We start from the raw sequence: 17596 nt of genomic DNA on the forward strand, positions 1-17596 counted from the left end.
GCGAACCACCACAACAGGAAATGGAGAAGAAGAGACGATCTATGCACCTTCTCCACTCATCTTTCTGTGATTTCTTGAAAAAGTGTAATATTGAACTTGCATCCACCACTGTCACCGGATGTTAATACACTCTCACGCGCAAAAAAATGACAGTGTAAGCAGTTAATTTTGAAAACAGCTGTAGCATTTTACTGCACTGCATTGGTCAATCTAATTACAGTAATAAATCAACAATTCCTTAAATATTTTATTTTTAGTGCTCAATACACTAATGGAGGCTGCACTACCTTGGGGGGACTAAATGCAGCTAGGTGGAACAAACTGTAATTTGCACTACTGTCTGTTCAAAATAGATGAAAAGAAACCTAGCATTGGGGATTTGATGCCTTTTCCTGATGTACCGAACTCGTGTCGAACCATGACCCCCAAACTGAGGTATGTACCGAACGTCAAGTCACCTTAATTTATATAGTGCTTTTTACAACACAGATGGCTTCAAAGCAGCTTTACAGTGATAATAGGAAATTAATTTTGCTTTAGGAAAAGGCTAAAGTACGTTTTTGATTGATTAATTTCTGTTGTAAAAACGGATTAGTTATTTAATTTGGTGCCACTTAAACAACACCATCCTCAGCTAAAACATAAAACCCCCAATGCGTTCCGGACGCCCATCCGCACAGCAACAGCACCTGGTGGCCGGAGAACGCAAACCATGAAATGGTTTGGAAACTATACCATCACCAATCCCGGGCAAACCCCAAAAAAGGCGAATCTGCGAAAACGGTGACTACATGTACTCAAGCATTACGTGTTTAGCCTTTGACTTCGGTGTACCGAAGTAACTTGGCGCTTCAAATAACGATTGTATCGATTACATTGTTGCCACCACTGTTAAAAATTTATTTGTCCTTAAATCATTCATTCAAAGGATTCGTTCAGAAATGCTGATTCATCCAGTAATGAAACAAATGTGAAGTATTTATGAGTCATTGAATCATTCACTCAAGCCGATTTAAAAAAAAAAAAAGATTCATTCAAATTAATTAAACATTAAATAGACTGCAGCATTAACATTTTGTCAGAACCCCTAGAAAATGTCATGTTATTTAGTTTAGTTTTCTGTTCAGAATGTGAGATTTGTGATCTCTTTTGAAACAAAAAATTCTCAATTTATCCAGAATCATGCAGCTCTGTAATGTCGTAAATAGTGTGGGAAGCTCGGGATTTTCTCTGAGCCCCGATCTTTACAAGTTTGTAAAGCTTAACAAGTCCACAATACATATATACAGTTGTGGTCATAATTATTGGCATCCCTGACCAAATATGATGTAAAACATAAATCTGCAATGTTTATCCTTTTGATCTTTTATTTAAAAAAAGAGCAAAAATCTAACCTTTCAGTGAAGTAAAAGAATTGAAAGTGGGGGGTAAATCACATTATGAAATAAATGCTTTTCTCCAAAACATGTTGCCCATAATTATTGGCACCCTTTTATTAAATACTTTTTGCAACCCCCTTTTGCCAAGATAACAGTTCTGAGTCTTCTGCCTGATGAGTTTGGAGAACACCTGACAAGAGATCAGAGACCATTCCTTCATACAGAATCTCTCCAGATCCTTCAGATTCCCAGATCCATGTTGGTGCTTCTTCTCTTCAGATCACCCCACTAATTTTCTATAGGGTTCAAGTCAGAGGACTGGGACAACCATGGTAGAAGATTCATTTTGTGTTCAGTGACACATTTTTGTGTTGATTTTGATGCTTGTTTTGGATCATTGTCCTGATGGAAGATCCAACCACGGCACATTATAAGATTTCTAGCAGAAGTGGTCAGGTTGAGATTTTTTATCTGTTGGTATTTGCTAGAATTCATGATACCATGTATCTGAACAAGATGTCCAGGACCTCCAGCAAAAAAAATAGGCCCACAACATTAAAGATCCTGCATTTAACCATGGGCATGGGGTAGACATGTGCCGGTAAACGGTAATACGATATACCGCAATAATGAACATGCACAATATTGTTATCGTGGGCACTTCAAAATACCGTGAATAATTATTTATTACGAATTATTCCGATTTTTAGAATGAATTTTAAGAATACTTTACCCATCAACCGTTTAAAATGAAAAACATGTCAAAGAGGAAGGCGCACTGATGTAAATAGACCGTGCATGAGCCGAGCACATGGCGGAATGAGGAGACACGCTGAAGTGCACATTCATTCTTCGACAGCAGAGGGCGCTGACGGAACAGCAGAAATGCAGCCGTTTCCCCAGTAATCACATAACCTTATACATAATACTTAAAGACTTAAGGCTATTCATTTTCAAACTTGCATTTTATATTTTAATCTGGACTAAATTACATGCCCTAGATATTGTTTGAATATGTTCTGACTGTTGTTCAATCACACACTTTACTTTTTTTTGCAACTTATTTCAATATCGTGATAATACCGTATACCGTGATAAAAGCTTCAGCAATTAATCGCAACATGAAAATTTGATACCGGCACATGCCTAGCATGGGGTACTTTTTTGTCCCCGTTTGGACCCACAAACACATCTGGTGTTTTTTCTGCCAAAAAGCTCTTTTTTTAGTTTAATCTGACCACAGAACCAGGTCCCGTTTGAACTTCCATGTTGTATCTGACAACTGAATATGCTGGAGTTTGTTTTTGGATGAGCAAGGGAGATTTTTCTTGAAACGCTCCCAAACAACTTATGGTGATTTATAGGGGCTGTTAGATTTTGTTAAAGGTTTTCTGACCCCAAGACTCAACTAATCTCTGCAATTCTCCATCTGTGATCCTTGGAGAGTCTTTGTCCACTCAAACTCTCCTCCTCACCGTGCATTAGGACAATATAGACACACGTCCTCTACCAGGCAGATTTCGTAACATCTTAAGTTAATTGGAACTTCTTAATTATTGCCCTGATGGTGAAAATGTTAATTTTCAATTCTTTAGCTATTTTCTTACAGCCACCTTCTATTTTGTGAGGCTCAACAATCTTTAGTTGAACATCAGAACTATATTCTTTGATTTAACTCATTCTAATGGATGATTAAGGTAATTTGGCTTTTTTGTTTCCTCATATTTATACTCCTGTGAAACAAGTCATAGCTAGACAATTTCATGTCCATAGTCCCCCTGGTGTGCTAAAAAAGAATATTTTACTCATAATTTTTTTTAGGGGTGCCAATAATTATGACCAACGTGTTTTGGAGAAAAGCATTTATTTCATAGTGTGATTTACCCCCTACTTTCAATTCTTTTACTTCAATGAAATGTTAGTTGCTTGCGCATTTTGAAATAAAAGATCAAAAGGATAAACATTGCAAATTTATTTTTACAGCCACCTTAGATCATATTTACCAGGTTTAGCAGTGGCATTGTTAAGCTTTTTCATTTACAACAAAAGCCATTTGCCAGCAAAACATAATAGCATTGGTAATTAACAAAATAATACATAAAGTTTATAGGACTTGAAAACCCATCCTTTATTTCTGCCACATTTGCTTGCCATACACAACAGCATTTCCTTTACCTCAATTTTCAAAATAGCACCATTCATTGTTTTAAGTGACCTGTAGGATCTAATCCTGTAAAAGTCCTTTGTTCCTGAAAATTCTCAGTATAAACGCACTGCAACAAGCCACAACAGCCCATGTTTTTTGTTTTTTTTAAATCATGTCGTGGCAAACATTTGCCTGGCAGCAATTTCCACCACATCCAATATTTTTACGGTTTGGTTTCAAACCTTATTCCGACTCCATTTATTTCACTGGGAAAAAATGTCCACATAATCTTTCAGAAATGCCAGCTAACCACACAATACAAAAGGAAAAGGACATGGTCCATCCAAAACATGGCTTGTTTCAATGGTTATGGAACACATCCAATAACGACTCTGGAAGAAATGTCAATGTTTTGTTAGGAATAAGTTAGGTGCAATGCTTAAAGGATTTCACAATATGTGGAAAAAGAACAACCAAAGATCTTTAGGACAAAGTAAATCATAAATGTTCAGAGTTTCTGAAGAATGTCCTCTTTTTATCTGTGCTCTAAAATAAATTCACAGTATATTCCTGGATTTAAGTTTCCGTACTGTAACACTAAGTTTTACTCTATAACGAAAACTGACTTGATAGTGAACACGATTATGAAATGATGTAACAATAGTTACTGCTGCTGGGACAAAAATAATATATCTAAATTAGGGCTACGTACCCAATCAAAGGCTACAGAATACTAATCCCCATAATGGAAAGACAAAAATGTTACACCTGTTTTTCACAACACTGATTATTTTGCTTTCTTTTTCTTCAGTAATTTGTTCTGCTGATGCAGGAAAAGACTTGTACTGTATTGATTTCCCAGTAAAACTATGAATACAGTATTATTGTAAACTATTGCTAAACACTTGCAATGTTTAGAGTGCTATACTTCATTGTCTTGGAGGACTGTTGCAATTGTGAGGCAAGATTTAGTCAGCACCAAAATACAGGCCATTTACACAGATGTATAGCCACCCATTAGAGAGCGCTCAAGTATTACGTAACACCACACTTTCCACACAGTGAGACCTGACTGGGTTGCAATAATGCTTTTGTCTGGACCGCCCAATTAAGACAGACCGTCTGGTATACAGAAGGCCCTGAAGAACAGGATCGTATAGGGTGTGTGTGTGTGCATTCGTTTTGTTTTCGGAGGCATGTGCCAGCACTGACATGAGAGACACGACTACTCTGCACAGTCTCTCTTCACAGGCTGCTCTTGGCAGCGCATCTAAAGGTTTCGGTCTTCCTGGTGGAAAGTGGCAGCCCATGCAGGAGGGGGTCTGGGAGAGGAAGTGGAGGTCAGAAGCAGGGAGTGGAGTGTAGGAAGGAGGGGGAACGGAGTCAGGGCAGAGACTGGGCATCCTGCCTGGAACCTGTGTTTGTTTCCAGCAGCTGCCCATTTAGAACAAGTCCCACACTGTTTAAAGCTCAAGTATGTAATTGTTAAAATACTTTCTCCTATCTGAGCTTAATATGCAGAGACGACTATACAGTGCAAAAAAACAAAAAAATACGGTAAAAAAAAAAAAAACTGCTGTAGTTGCCAGGAATTTAACGCTAAAATACAGTAGCAACAGTTTAGGCTTTACAGATTGAAATTTACATATTTATTTAAATCTAAAATGTACAGTATTTTCTTCCATGTTATATCATATAAATTGAATATATGCGCATGTAATATATAATTTTTTATATGTAATATAATATACAACCAAGATTTGTTTAGAACCTCTCTTTGATATATTACATTATTGCAGTCATTTTTGTGTTTCTAACATGTTATATGTTTAGCAACAGTTCTTTTAACCCTAATTAACGGAGTGTGTAGCTTTTCATTTCTTAAACAACCACGTAGGAAGAGACATCATGGCCATATTCCAGGATGAAATACATGTTGTGATGTTATTTCCATCAATGTTTGGTCAAGATCTTGTATTGCCAATGCAAGAGTCCAGCACTCTGTAAAGTCTCCTCCAGCACACCCCAAAGACATTCATGATTCTTCATGCTCCCTCCCAACCATTCTTTCACAGTCTGAGCCTGATGAATATTGACATTGTCATCCTGGAATATGGCTATGATGCGTCTTCCTACACGGTTGTGAAGAAAATACTATATAGAAGGTACATACAAATATAAAACAATATCAAGTTAACACACACTAAAATAATGCCATAAAGATTAATTTAACAGCATAATGTGTAACATAAAATCCTACCACTAATGTAACTGATTTAAAAAAAAAAACTGAAGAGAATCAGTTATTTCAATAATAATAAAAAAACATAAAATGTGAATGATTACACAGGGAATTCTGGCAATGTCAATTTACAATTGCACTATAATTAAAAGTAAAATGACATTTGATTTATTTCAGTTTCTTATTGTATATAGTAAGGGAACCAGTTACATTTTTTACCAACTTTTACTGTTAATATTGCAATACTTTTTTTACAGTGTTAGGTTTGTATTTGTAGGTTGCTTCCTCTGAAAAGTGTAAACATGCTAAGATGAAGATATTAGTTTGTGACTACCCTTTTTAGTTGAACTGATGTTAAGCGAGGGGATTGTTCGGGAAACATGTTTGAAAACAATCATCATTCTTCCTATTCTTTTGGTGGCTTAAATAACACACTTCACCTTTAAGAAAAAGTACACATATGTGTGAATTATTGAGGTCAGCAGGTGTGATAATACAACTGTCCTGACAACAAATATGGCTAGCTTAAATATGGCAACTTCATCTTGAAGCTAAATAAGAAAAGTTGCATAGAAGTTGTGCTGCCATTTTCTTTAAGTAATATTTCTTTATAACAACAATTCATTCACCACAAAGCTATTATCATACAGTCCAAGGATACAGATTTTGAGCAAATAACTGCTTACACTTTCTGTCTGTTCATCAAAGAAAGATATCCAATGGCCTTAAAAAAAATAAAAAATAAATAAATACAACACAAAGTAATATGGACTACTTTTACAATACTTTTTTAACAGTATGAATCATTATACTAAGATATATTTTGGTAGCAATTAACATAAAAGGTTTAGTTAATTAACTTTTTTATTTGGAGTTCTTGCAAATCAAACGAGTTATGTACTTCACTGCAAGCCATAATAAGTTGTCAGAACTCAAACTTTGATTATTTTTTTTAAGTTAAGAAACTCAGTTTAAGTAAGCTTTTTATTTTGTCCTCATACATTGTTCTTAACTTGAAATATTTGAGTACACTAATTTATGCATTTAAAATGATCATATTCTCTCAACATACCTTACTAGGTATAACAAACTAATTCAGAAAATGCCAACTTCTTATTTGCTTACATGTTAAAAATAGCATGGTATAGCACTTATTGAATGAGTACAGCAACTTTAAACACGTAACTTACCTGCTCTCAAATCAAGCAGAAGGTGCCACTTGTCACCATGATGGTAACTCTCCAAACACCCACATTAACAGAAACTCTTCTACATTAGCATAAAAATAATCACTACTAAATCTCCCTTCCAATTAATCTTGCACACAAACAAAACAAATTATATAACACTTAATTTTAGCATCTATTCTCCCTTTCGCGTGCCCTGGACAAAGCATGCTGGGAAAAAAAATCCCAGCCCAGTTTCAGTTCAACTTAATTTAGTTTTAATGAATGAAAATTAGTTCATTCAACTCAAAATGATGAAACAGTTCAGTTTACTTGAAATATGTGACCTTGGACCGCAAAACCAGTCATATTTTATCAATGTCATACGTCATCTGAACACTGAATAAATAAACGTTCCATTGATGTATGGTTTGTTAGGATAGGATGTTTGACCGAGATACAACTATTTGAAAATCTGGAATCTGAGGGTACAAAAAAAAAGTATTGAGAAAATTGCCTTTAAAGCTGTCCAAATGAAGTCCTTAGCCATGTATATTTCTACTAATAATAAATTGATATATTTAAAGCAGGACATTTACAAAATATCTTCATGGAATATTATCTTTACTTAATTTCCTAATGATTTTTGGCATAAAATAAAAATCTATCATTTTGACCCATACCATTGTTGGCTATTGCCACAAACCCTACAACTTATGACTGGTTTTGAGGTTCAGGGTCACGTATGTCAGTTCTGTGAACTCAAAAGAAGTTCTAAACACTCATAACAGTTCATTTAACTGATCTATTTTGTTTAATTTAAGTTTGTCCAACTCAAACCAATTAAGTATTTTGAGCATTAGTGTTTACAGCGTATAATAATAACTATAAACTATGCATAATTACATGCAACTAACACTAAACCAAACTCAATCCTAACCCTATAGTAAGTATGTGTACTTCATCAAATGTAAAATTAAATGTATAATAATTACAGTGTAACAAAGGCACCTTAAAATAAAGTGTAACCCAAAATGTATAAAATGAGATTAATCTTCCAAACCGTGTTTTTGTCTTATACTGAATCACTACGATACACATATAATAAGCATTTATATTCGGACTATTTTAGGCTGGATGGGACGCCAACCGCTGCAGAGTATCCCAGTACCTGCGTGACTCGTCATATACATAAACAGAGAGAAGTAGCTCCGGCTACAGTGTTCTTCCGCAAGACACATGCAGTTTTGTTTATTAACTGCAAGAGCGCCAAAAGTTACATAAGTGTACCTTTAAACGTTTTTTTTTTTTATCTGATCTGACCTTTAAACATTTTACTGATGAACCCTTGTCAGAATAATTCAGAAATATTGTATTAGTTTGGAGAAAACCAGTTCATGTAGATGTTAGGTCATGAAGTGCATTTTGACCCACCTTGCACAACATAACCAACAGGAGACATGTAATCATTAAATGAAGCAAGAATTAGGTTTCAGGTCAGTTCAGTGCCCCAGTGAAGTACTAAAACAGCTAGTTGTGCATTGAATCCATTTTTGTAATATGTTGTACGTCCACTTTCCTGAACAAACAACAAAGAAAATAGCACAAGACTACATACTACCTATATTCACAAAAACATTCCCTGCTGTCTCTCTGGCTCAATAACAAAACAACTGAACAAAGGACGCCCAACTTGCATGCATGGCCTCTAGAGTCTCGTATTACAGCATGTTGATATGTTCAGATTAAAGCACACAAAGGAGGTGCAGAAGATATGTGTGTGTGATGCATGCTAGAAAGAGAAAGTAAGCGATCCTGTAACCCGACGTTAATGAGTGTAGATTTGGTTGTGCTTTGCATGCCTCTGAAGCAACAGTTAGAGCAAAAGGCCCTAGCACTGTGGCTGTTTGGCTGAGATTGAAATGTTGTGGTTATGCTGGTTGGAAGTGAAAGTAATGTGCCTGGCAAACACTTCAGTGTCACCACCTGCTCATCTCTGATTAGACACACGTGTCACTATGACCATTCTAAATACGGGTATATGATACCGGGACTTTAGAGATACTGGCTGTGTTTGTGTTGAAGAGTTTTAAGGGCCACATTAGGGGATCTTCACATCTTAATAGTTCAGAATATGAGGAAATATAAAAAATTAAAAAAAATATTCTATATATATATATATATATATATCTGCTACTACTGCTTTTAGATGACCCTTATAAGTAAATGAACCAAATAAACCATAGCTGATTAACTAAAAGTATTTTAATCTAGATTTAAAGAACTCTTTTAAAGTCTTGTTTAAATGTTTTGGTCCCACTACAAATGAGCTGAACTGAGAAATTCCCCCATACAAACGTGTCATCAGCAGTATCCACCACAGAAAGAATGCAGGTCACTTAGGATATTAATGAATGATGTACTGTAGAAAAGTCTGAATGGAGTTTATTGATTGGTTTATTTTTTCAGGGATTGTGTTTAATGTCTGTAATGGGGCCATTAGTTCAATGGCAGCTAATCTCCTCTTTCAATAAAGTCTAGGTAATCCCTCACTTCACAGCTTTTTATAATGTGTATTCCTCTACGAATATACCTCAATTTAACACCTCAATAGCAACACTATGAAACACTTTTGCAGTACAATACAATGTACAAAGAACATAGTAGTTAAAGACACCTAATATAACGTGGAATCAACTACACAGGTATACATTTGATGTACTGTATTGTCTGGATTTCTAGAGTTTGAAAACTATAACTGTTTTTTACAATATTATGCTGCAATGTAAGTGCAAATTTTAGTACTTTGTGGGTCTATTACTATTTTACATTATTATTATTATTATTATTATTATTATTATTATTAATAAAGAATTGTGTTTTCCCTTCAAAAACTATTTAGACACTTATGACATAATTACAAATGCACAAATGCCATAATATTCAAAACATTAAAGGGTTAGTTCACCCAAAAATTTTAATTCTGTCATTAATTACTCACCCTTGTGTTGTTCCAAACCCGTAAGACTTTTGTTCATCTTTGGAACAAAAATTTGTTTTCTGTCCCTCCTCCATTGACAGCAAGAAAATACCACTTTGATGCTTCAAAAAGTTAATAGAGATCGTAAATCTAAGCCATATCAATTGAGCAGTTTATTCAATTTTCTGAAGAGACTGTTATATATAATGAACAGATTTAATTTAGTCTTTTATTCACATTGATCAGCAAACATAAACAAGAAGCTCCACTGAACCAGCTTGATGCGTGAGAACAAACCTCATTGGTTCTTGCAGAAGTTCAAACGTGCTGTGTAACACGAGGATTACCCTCATTGGTTCTTGAGGCAGGTCAAACAAGCTGCGTAACACGAGAATGAACCTCATTGGTTCTTGCAGATGCTCAAACGTGCTGCGTAACACGAGAATGAACCTCATTGGTTCTTGCAGATGCTCAAACGTGCTGCGTAACACGAGAATGAACCTCATTGGTTCTCGTCGAAGCTCAAACGTGCTGCGTAACAAGAATGAACCTCATTGGTTCTCGTGGAAGCTCAAACGTGCTGCTTAACACGAAAATTAACCTCATTGGTTCTTGAGGAAGCTCAAACGTGCTGCGTAACACGATAATTAACCTCATAGCTTCTTGCAGAAACTCAAACGTTCTGCGTAACACACTAGAATGAACCTCACTGGTTCTTGAAGAAGCTCAAACTTGCTGCATAACAGGATAATTAATCTCATTGGTTCTCGCGGAAGCTCAAACGTGGTGCGTAACAGGAGAATTAACCTCATTGGGTCTCGCTGAAGCTCAAACTGTGTAACACGAGAATGAACCTCATTGGTTCTCGCACGTGCAGCATGCATGAGCTTCTGTTTACAATTAATGTGTGAGTTGATGAATGTTTATGTTTTAAGTGAATAAAAGCCTAAATTAAATCTCTTGATAATATAATGCGATCGTGTGCATTCAGAAAATTTGGACTTATATTAATATGGATTCGTTTCACAATCTCTTTATGAACTTTTTGAAGCGTCAAAGTGGTAGTTGCGTAGCTGTCAATGGAGGGACAGAAATCGCTCAGATTTTATTAAAAAGATCTTTATTTGTGTTCTGAAGACGAATGAAAGTCGCACAGGTTTGGAGCGAAATGAGGGTGTGTAATCAATTACATAATTTTTGGTTGAACCGACCCTTTAAATAAGAAGCAAAATGCAAAATGCAACAAAAAAATTAACAACAATAGGTATACTGATCAAAAGGGCCTGCTTTTAATCAGTATACCTATTGTTGTTAATTTTTTTGTTGCATTTTGCAAGTGCTGCCCCACTAACAGAATATTTATTCATATCAATATCAATGCATTCCTCCAAGTGAGCTCAGTTTACTGGATTAGCTTTGTTAGTAGGCTATACTTGCATAGTACTAAATAACACAAATTAACAACTTGCATGTTAATAACTTGTGTTGTAATTAATGACGTGTCCGCAGCTCAATACAATAAGGTTACCTGGATCTCTGCAGCTCCAGGGCAGAGTTGGCTATCTGCCCTCCCTCTAGACAGCAGTAGTTCTGGCTGGACTGCCTTGAATAGGACACAGGCAGGATTCCCTGAGTGTACGTCTGTAGTCTCCCTCTCGTAGCCGGTGGCACTGCTGAAAAGGGGGAGCTGAACACGGACTGGAGCACCTGAGCGCCGCACACATCCCCCTCCGCATCCGCACCGCATGCTGGAGGAGGAGGAGGAGGAGCAGCAGCAGCAGCAGAGGCCGTGCTGGGACCCGTGATCCCAGCCATGAAACCAGCAGCTCGGGCACTGCTGAGAGCCTGGTTCGCTGCCGCGGCCAATGCCTGCTGGCCCACTGCAGAAACCAGGCTCTGTCTAGTCCTCGAGCTGTCCTCATCCTCGGTCTGGCTCTCCCCGTCATCCTGCACGGGTCGTCCGTCCAGAGAGATGTTGCTGAGGAATGAGAGTGCAGCTTGTCTCCGTCGTGGATCTATTACGCGCTTCCGTGTGTGCTCCAAACTGGAGTGCTTCAGCTGCAGCGCGCTCGCCATTACGCGTGGGAGAATGCGTGTTTGTCAACGGAGAGGGTTCATGGTGATTGTTTGGATGTGGGGTGAAATTGGTGGTCAAAACGCCATGGCGTTGGCTTTTAAGTGCCTGCTGTGTTTTACTGTGTGTGTGTGTGTGTGTGTGTGTGTGTGTGTGTACAGAGAAGCTGGGTCACGTGTGTGCAGTATTGTGGCAGCAGGAGCATTGGTCTGACCAATGGGGATTCATTAGAACGAGGCAGTGCTCCAAAACGTCTTGAGACGCCTACCTAGACAGCATTCCTAGCGCTTTCGGAATTCAGTTCAAAATTCTACAATTCTGAACACGCCCTCTATGCTAAAAGATGTTGTCTAAATTAGGAGGCTCACTACATTTTGAAACACAGCCTGCGTGTTCCAACCCCGCCCTCATTTTTTTTCCGCCCTTTTAAGCTACTTGGACAGGACATTAAAAATTACATAGAAGTAAACATTTTAGGTACGAACAGTCCTAAGTAGCACGAGATCTTGATGCCCTTTAGATATCGCTATTTTGCGTTTAAATAACATTACAATTCACCCCTAAAATGTTTTGCACCAGTGCATTTTATGTGAGGATTCTAGTTCATAGACAATCAAAACAAACTGGCAAGGGCAATAGACTGCTCCCTTATTAAAACGTTTAAACACATTGAATTTGAACTTGGGTATTCTTTACATAATTCTTTACATTATGCATGCAGGAAATTTCAGTTTAAGCTTAAGTATTTACCTGTATAGAATTAATTGAAAACTTATTTTGTCATTACGACGAAGTGTCAATTTAGAAGGCTATATATTTTAAATATATTGACTTTAAATGTAATATTTAATAACACAACACACAAGTTATAATAAAGTACTTTAATTACATGTGCTTTAGTATATGTTAAAGATATCATAAGTGTAGCCTAATTTAAACCATGATTATTAAAACAATAGTTTAATATACTTTAAAGTGAAACATTTCATTTGAAATTATTACAAAATGCACTTAAAAAATGTAAGTGTGTTAAGAAACAGCCATGACAGTCTAGGCTACACTCGTACATAGCCTTTATACAATTAATATTAGCCTACATTGATCTGCAATACAGACTTTAAACAATAGTGTATACTTTAAGATTTGAAGTAGGCTACCTTTACAAATGCACATTCAACACAACTAAGTGCACTTCTTTTTCACAAGTGTACGCTTTAAACCAGGGATGTCCAACGTAACCTGCACAGTTTAGCTCCAACTTGTTATTAAACTTAACTACCTAAACTGAAATGAATGACGAAATTGATGGCAAAATGTAATACAAGAATACATTTTTACTGACTGTAACTTCCTAGTTGCACTTAGAGACTGTTTGATCGCAGTTATTTTCAACGTCACAGCTCCATCTAGTGGTTAATAAAGTTAAATGTCGGGTAAACACTCACTGTCCACTTTACAGCGCTATGACAATTTTTTCAATACTTTTAACACATTTCCTAAACTCTTAACACAGTTAGCACAACATCTGTCTGTGTAGGCTATACAATTAACACATTTATTGTTGCTTTTACACAAAATGCATATAGTTAACACAAATTTAAAATTCTTGAACTTCTTTTACACACAAGCTTAACCAATACCAAAACAATGGATATTTACTGCCAAATTTACCAATACTTTAACACTGTATGTCAGAACAGATAACACCTTGTTCTAAACCCTAACCTTATTGGCTAAAGTCAAGGTAAACAGCTGTTCATATTGAGAATTGAAACTGATGAACAGCTAATTGAATTTGTGCAAATATATAAATCACAGCTGATTCCCATCTAGGAATTGTTCAGGTCTTGATGTTCTTTCAATCACATGACCATACAGTAAAAGAGGGCCTATTTGGGCTGCTCTTGTGTGAAAAAGGAACAATATAGAGCAACACAAAGAAAGTCAGAAAAAGGTCTGCATGAGGGAAGAAGATGAGTACCAGGACAAGGGAGAGGAATGGGACAAGAGCAAGGGAGAGGAATTCCTGGACAAGGGCAAGGTAGAGATTGAGGAGGTAGAATGCATGGGGGCGCTCAAAGAAGGGCCAGTATTAGGGTAACCGATAAAATAATAGCTACTATCATAGACCATGTCATAAACCACAGGCTATCATACAGAGAGGCTGGTGAACGAGTACAGCCCAATCTCAGCCGAGACACAGTGGCATCCATTATCCAGATTTTTCAAGAAACCAACAGGTAGGATATTGCATAAGGGCTTCTCCTACTGCAAAGTGTAAATAATTTGACCATGTATTACAGTGACTGTATGCCTCGGGTCCCTAACTGTAATTTGTCTGTCTAAGGATTCAACGTCTACCTCCCTCAGGGGGCAGAGGAAAGCTCCTAAATGAAGATCAGGAACTTGTTATTGTCAACATGGTGATTGCTGATAATGAAATAAAACTGAAGGGTATTCTATAAAGCTACTCTGAGATGGGTCATTATTTTTTTGTATTGAATTAATGCAGCAAAATTAACAAAATGCATGCATTTACTAAATAAAACAAAACAAAAATGTGGAGAGTCTTCAAAAGACACACAATCTATGATCAATAAAATATACTGTCTATTGTATAAGGGCAGAAAAAAATAATGCAGTTTCTGTAATTCCATCTAGTGTTAGTGTTTTTATGACATTGTGCTATGACTGACTAAATGTTCCTGTTGGAAGAGAACACGTGTTAGGGTTTTGGTACCCTCTAAAAAAAAAGGTTCTATATGGCACCAAAATTGGTTCTTCGTCATAATCATAGAGGAACCACTTTTGGTGCTATATTGCACCATATCTTAACATGTTCTGTATATGGTAGTGGTGCTATATAGCACCTTAGTCAAAGAACCGGTGAAGAACCGCTGAAGAACCACTGAAGAACCAAAATTGGTGCTATATAGCACTTACAGTTTTTTACAATCGCTATGACAATTTTTTCAATACCTTTAACAAATTTCCTAAACTCTTAACGCACCAACACACCTACATCACACAATTGCCAAAACGATTAATTTCATGCTCAAAATCACACATTGTAAACTAAACTCCAAAACAAATGTTCAAAATACAATAATTCACTAACACAATACACTGTCTACCAAAACCCTAACACGTGTTCTCTTCCAACAGGAACATTTAGTCAATCATAGCACAATGTTATAAAAAACACTAACACTAGATGGAATTACAGAAACTGCATTATTATTTTTTTGTGTCAGGTCTGCCCTTATACAATAGACAGTATATTTTATTGATCATAGATTGTGTGTCTTTTGAAGACTCTCCACATTTTTGTTTTGTTGGGTTTAGTAAATGCATGCATTTTGTTTCTTTTGCTGCAGAAATTCAATACAAAAAATTAATGACGCATCTCAGAGTAGCTTTATAGAATGCCCCTCAGTTTTATTTCATTATCAGCAATCACCATGTTGACAATAACAAGTTCCTGATCTTCATTTAGGAGCTTTCCTCTGCCCCCTGAGGGAGGTAGACGTTGAATCCTTAGACAGACAAATTACAGTTAGGGACCCGAGGCATACAGTCACTGTAATACATGGTCAAATTATTTACACTTTGCAGTAGGAGAAGCCCTTATGCAATATCCTACCTGTTGGTTTCTTGAAAAATCTGGATAATGGATGCCACTGTGTCCCGGCTGAGATTGGGCTGTACTCGTTCACCAGCCTCTCTGTATGATAGCCTGTGGTTTATGACATGGTCTATGATAGTAGCTCTTATTTCATAATTTACCCTAATCCTGGCCCTTCTTTGAGTGCCCCCATGCTTTCTACCTCCTCAATCTCTACTTTGCCCTTGTCCAGGCATTCCTCTCCCTTGCCCTTGTCCCATTCCTCTCCCTTGTCCTGGTACTCATCTTCCTCTCCCTCATGCAGGCCTTTTTCTGACTTTCTTTGTGTTGCTCTATATTGTTCCTTTTTCACACAAGAGCAGCCCAAATAGGCCCTCTTTTACTGTATACCATATGGTCATGTGATTGAAAGAGCATCAACACCTGAACAATTCCTAGATATGAATCAGCTGTGATTTATATATTTGAATAACTTCAATCGGCTGTTTATCAGTACCAATGGAATAAAATACAGGGAATATATTTGTGTTTCAATTCTCAATATGAACAGCTGTTTACCTTCACTCTAGCCTATAAGGTTAGGGTTTAGAACAAGGTGTTATCTGTTCTGACATACAGTGACAAGCATTGGTAAATTTGGCAGTAAAAATCCATTGTTTTGGCCTTGGTTGAGCTTATGTGTAAAAGAAGTTCAAACATTTTAAATTTGTGTTAACTATATGCATTTTGTGTAAAAGCAACAACAAATGTGTTAATTGTATAGCCTTCACAGACAGATGTTGTGCTAACTGTGTTAAGAGTTCAGGAAATGTGTTAAAAGTATTGAAAAAATTGTCATAGCGATTGTAAAAAAACTGTAAAAAGGTTCCTGTGTGATTACAAGCCAAGAACCATTTTTAGTGCCATATAGAACCTTTTTTTTGAGTGTAGACAGAGTGTATTGTGTTAGTGAATTATTGTATTTAGAAAATTAGTTTTGGAGTTTAGTTTACAATGTGTGATTGTGAGCATGAAATTAATCGTTTTGGCAATTGCGTGATGTAGGTGTGTTGGTGCGTTAAGAGTTTAGGAAATTTGTTAAAAGTATTGAAAAAAATGTCATAGCGATTGTAAAAAACTGTAACATGTACACCTGTTCAACTGCTCATTAAAGAAATTTTGCTCACCCAAAAATGAAACTTCTGTCATCATTTACTCACCCTCAATGTGTTCCAAACGTGTCCTGCTGAACAAAATAGAAGATATTTTGAAGTATGTCCATAACCAAACAGTTGCTGGACCCCATTGACTTCCATAGTACACTCTTAAAAAAAAATGGTGCTATATGGCACCAAAATTGGTTCTTGGCTCGTAATCATAGGGGAACCTCTTTAAAGGGTTAGTTCACCCAAAAATGAAAATTCTGTCATTAATTACTTACCCTCATGTCGTTCGACACCCGTCAGACCTCCGTTCATCTTCGGAACAGAAATGAAGATATTTTAGTTGAAATCTGATGGATCTGAAAGGCCTCCATTGACACAATGGCACGGTTCACTCTCAAGACCCATAAAAGGTACTAAAGACGTCGTTACAAAGTCCATCTCACTACAGTGGTTCTAAAATAACTTTATGAATCGGCGACAATAGTTTTTGTGTGCAAAAAAACCCTAAATAACGACTTACATAGTGATGACGATTTCAAAACACGGCATCATGAAGCTTTCGAAGCGTTATGAATCAATGAGCCGAATGATGATTCGGATCGCGTGTCAAACCGCCAAAGTGCTGACATTTGGCGATTCAAACCGCTGAATCGACTCGCTGATTCATAACGCTTCGAAAGCTTCATGATGCCGTGTTTTGAAATCGTCATCACTATGTAAGTCATTATTTAGGGGTTTTTTTGCGCACAAAAACTATTGTCGCCGATTCATAAAGTTATTTTAGAACCACTGTAGTGAGATGGACTTTGTAACGACGTCTTTAGTACCTTTTAAGGGTC

General features: G+C 36.7%; 1 protein-coding gene across 2 annotated transcripts in view; it reads right to left on the reverse strand.

Moving 5' to 3' along the window:
* Positions 1–12229, reverse strand: part of cables1 (Cdk5 and Abl enzyme substrate 1) — a 34887-nt gene extending 22658 nt beyond the window's left edge. The window contains exon 1 of one of the 2 annotated variants that reach the window (XM_079820257.1): positions 11442–12229. In XM_079820257.1, coding sequence (XP_079676383.1) covers positions 11442–11989 — 548 coding nt within the window. In that variant the 5' untranslated portion in view covers positions 11990–12229. The remainder of the gene's footprint in view (positions 1–11441) is intronic. The other variant, XM_079820256.1, reaches the window with a different exon arrangement.
* Between the last annotated feature and the right edge of the window lie 5367 nt (positions 12230–17596).

Source organism: Gobio gobio (assembly GCF_949357685.1).
Source record: "Gobio gobio genome assembly, chromosome: 6".
Classification (NCBI taxonomy): Eukaryota; Metazoa; Chordata; class Actinopteri; order Cypriniformes; family Gobionidae; genus Gobio; species Gobio gobio.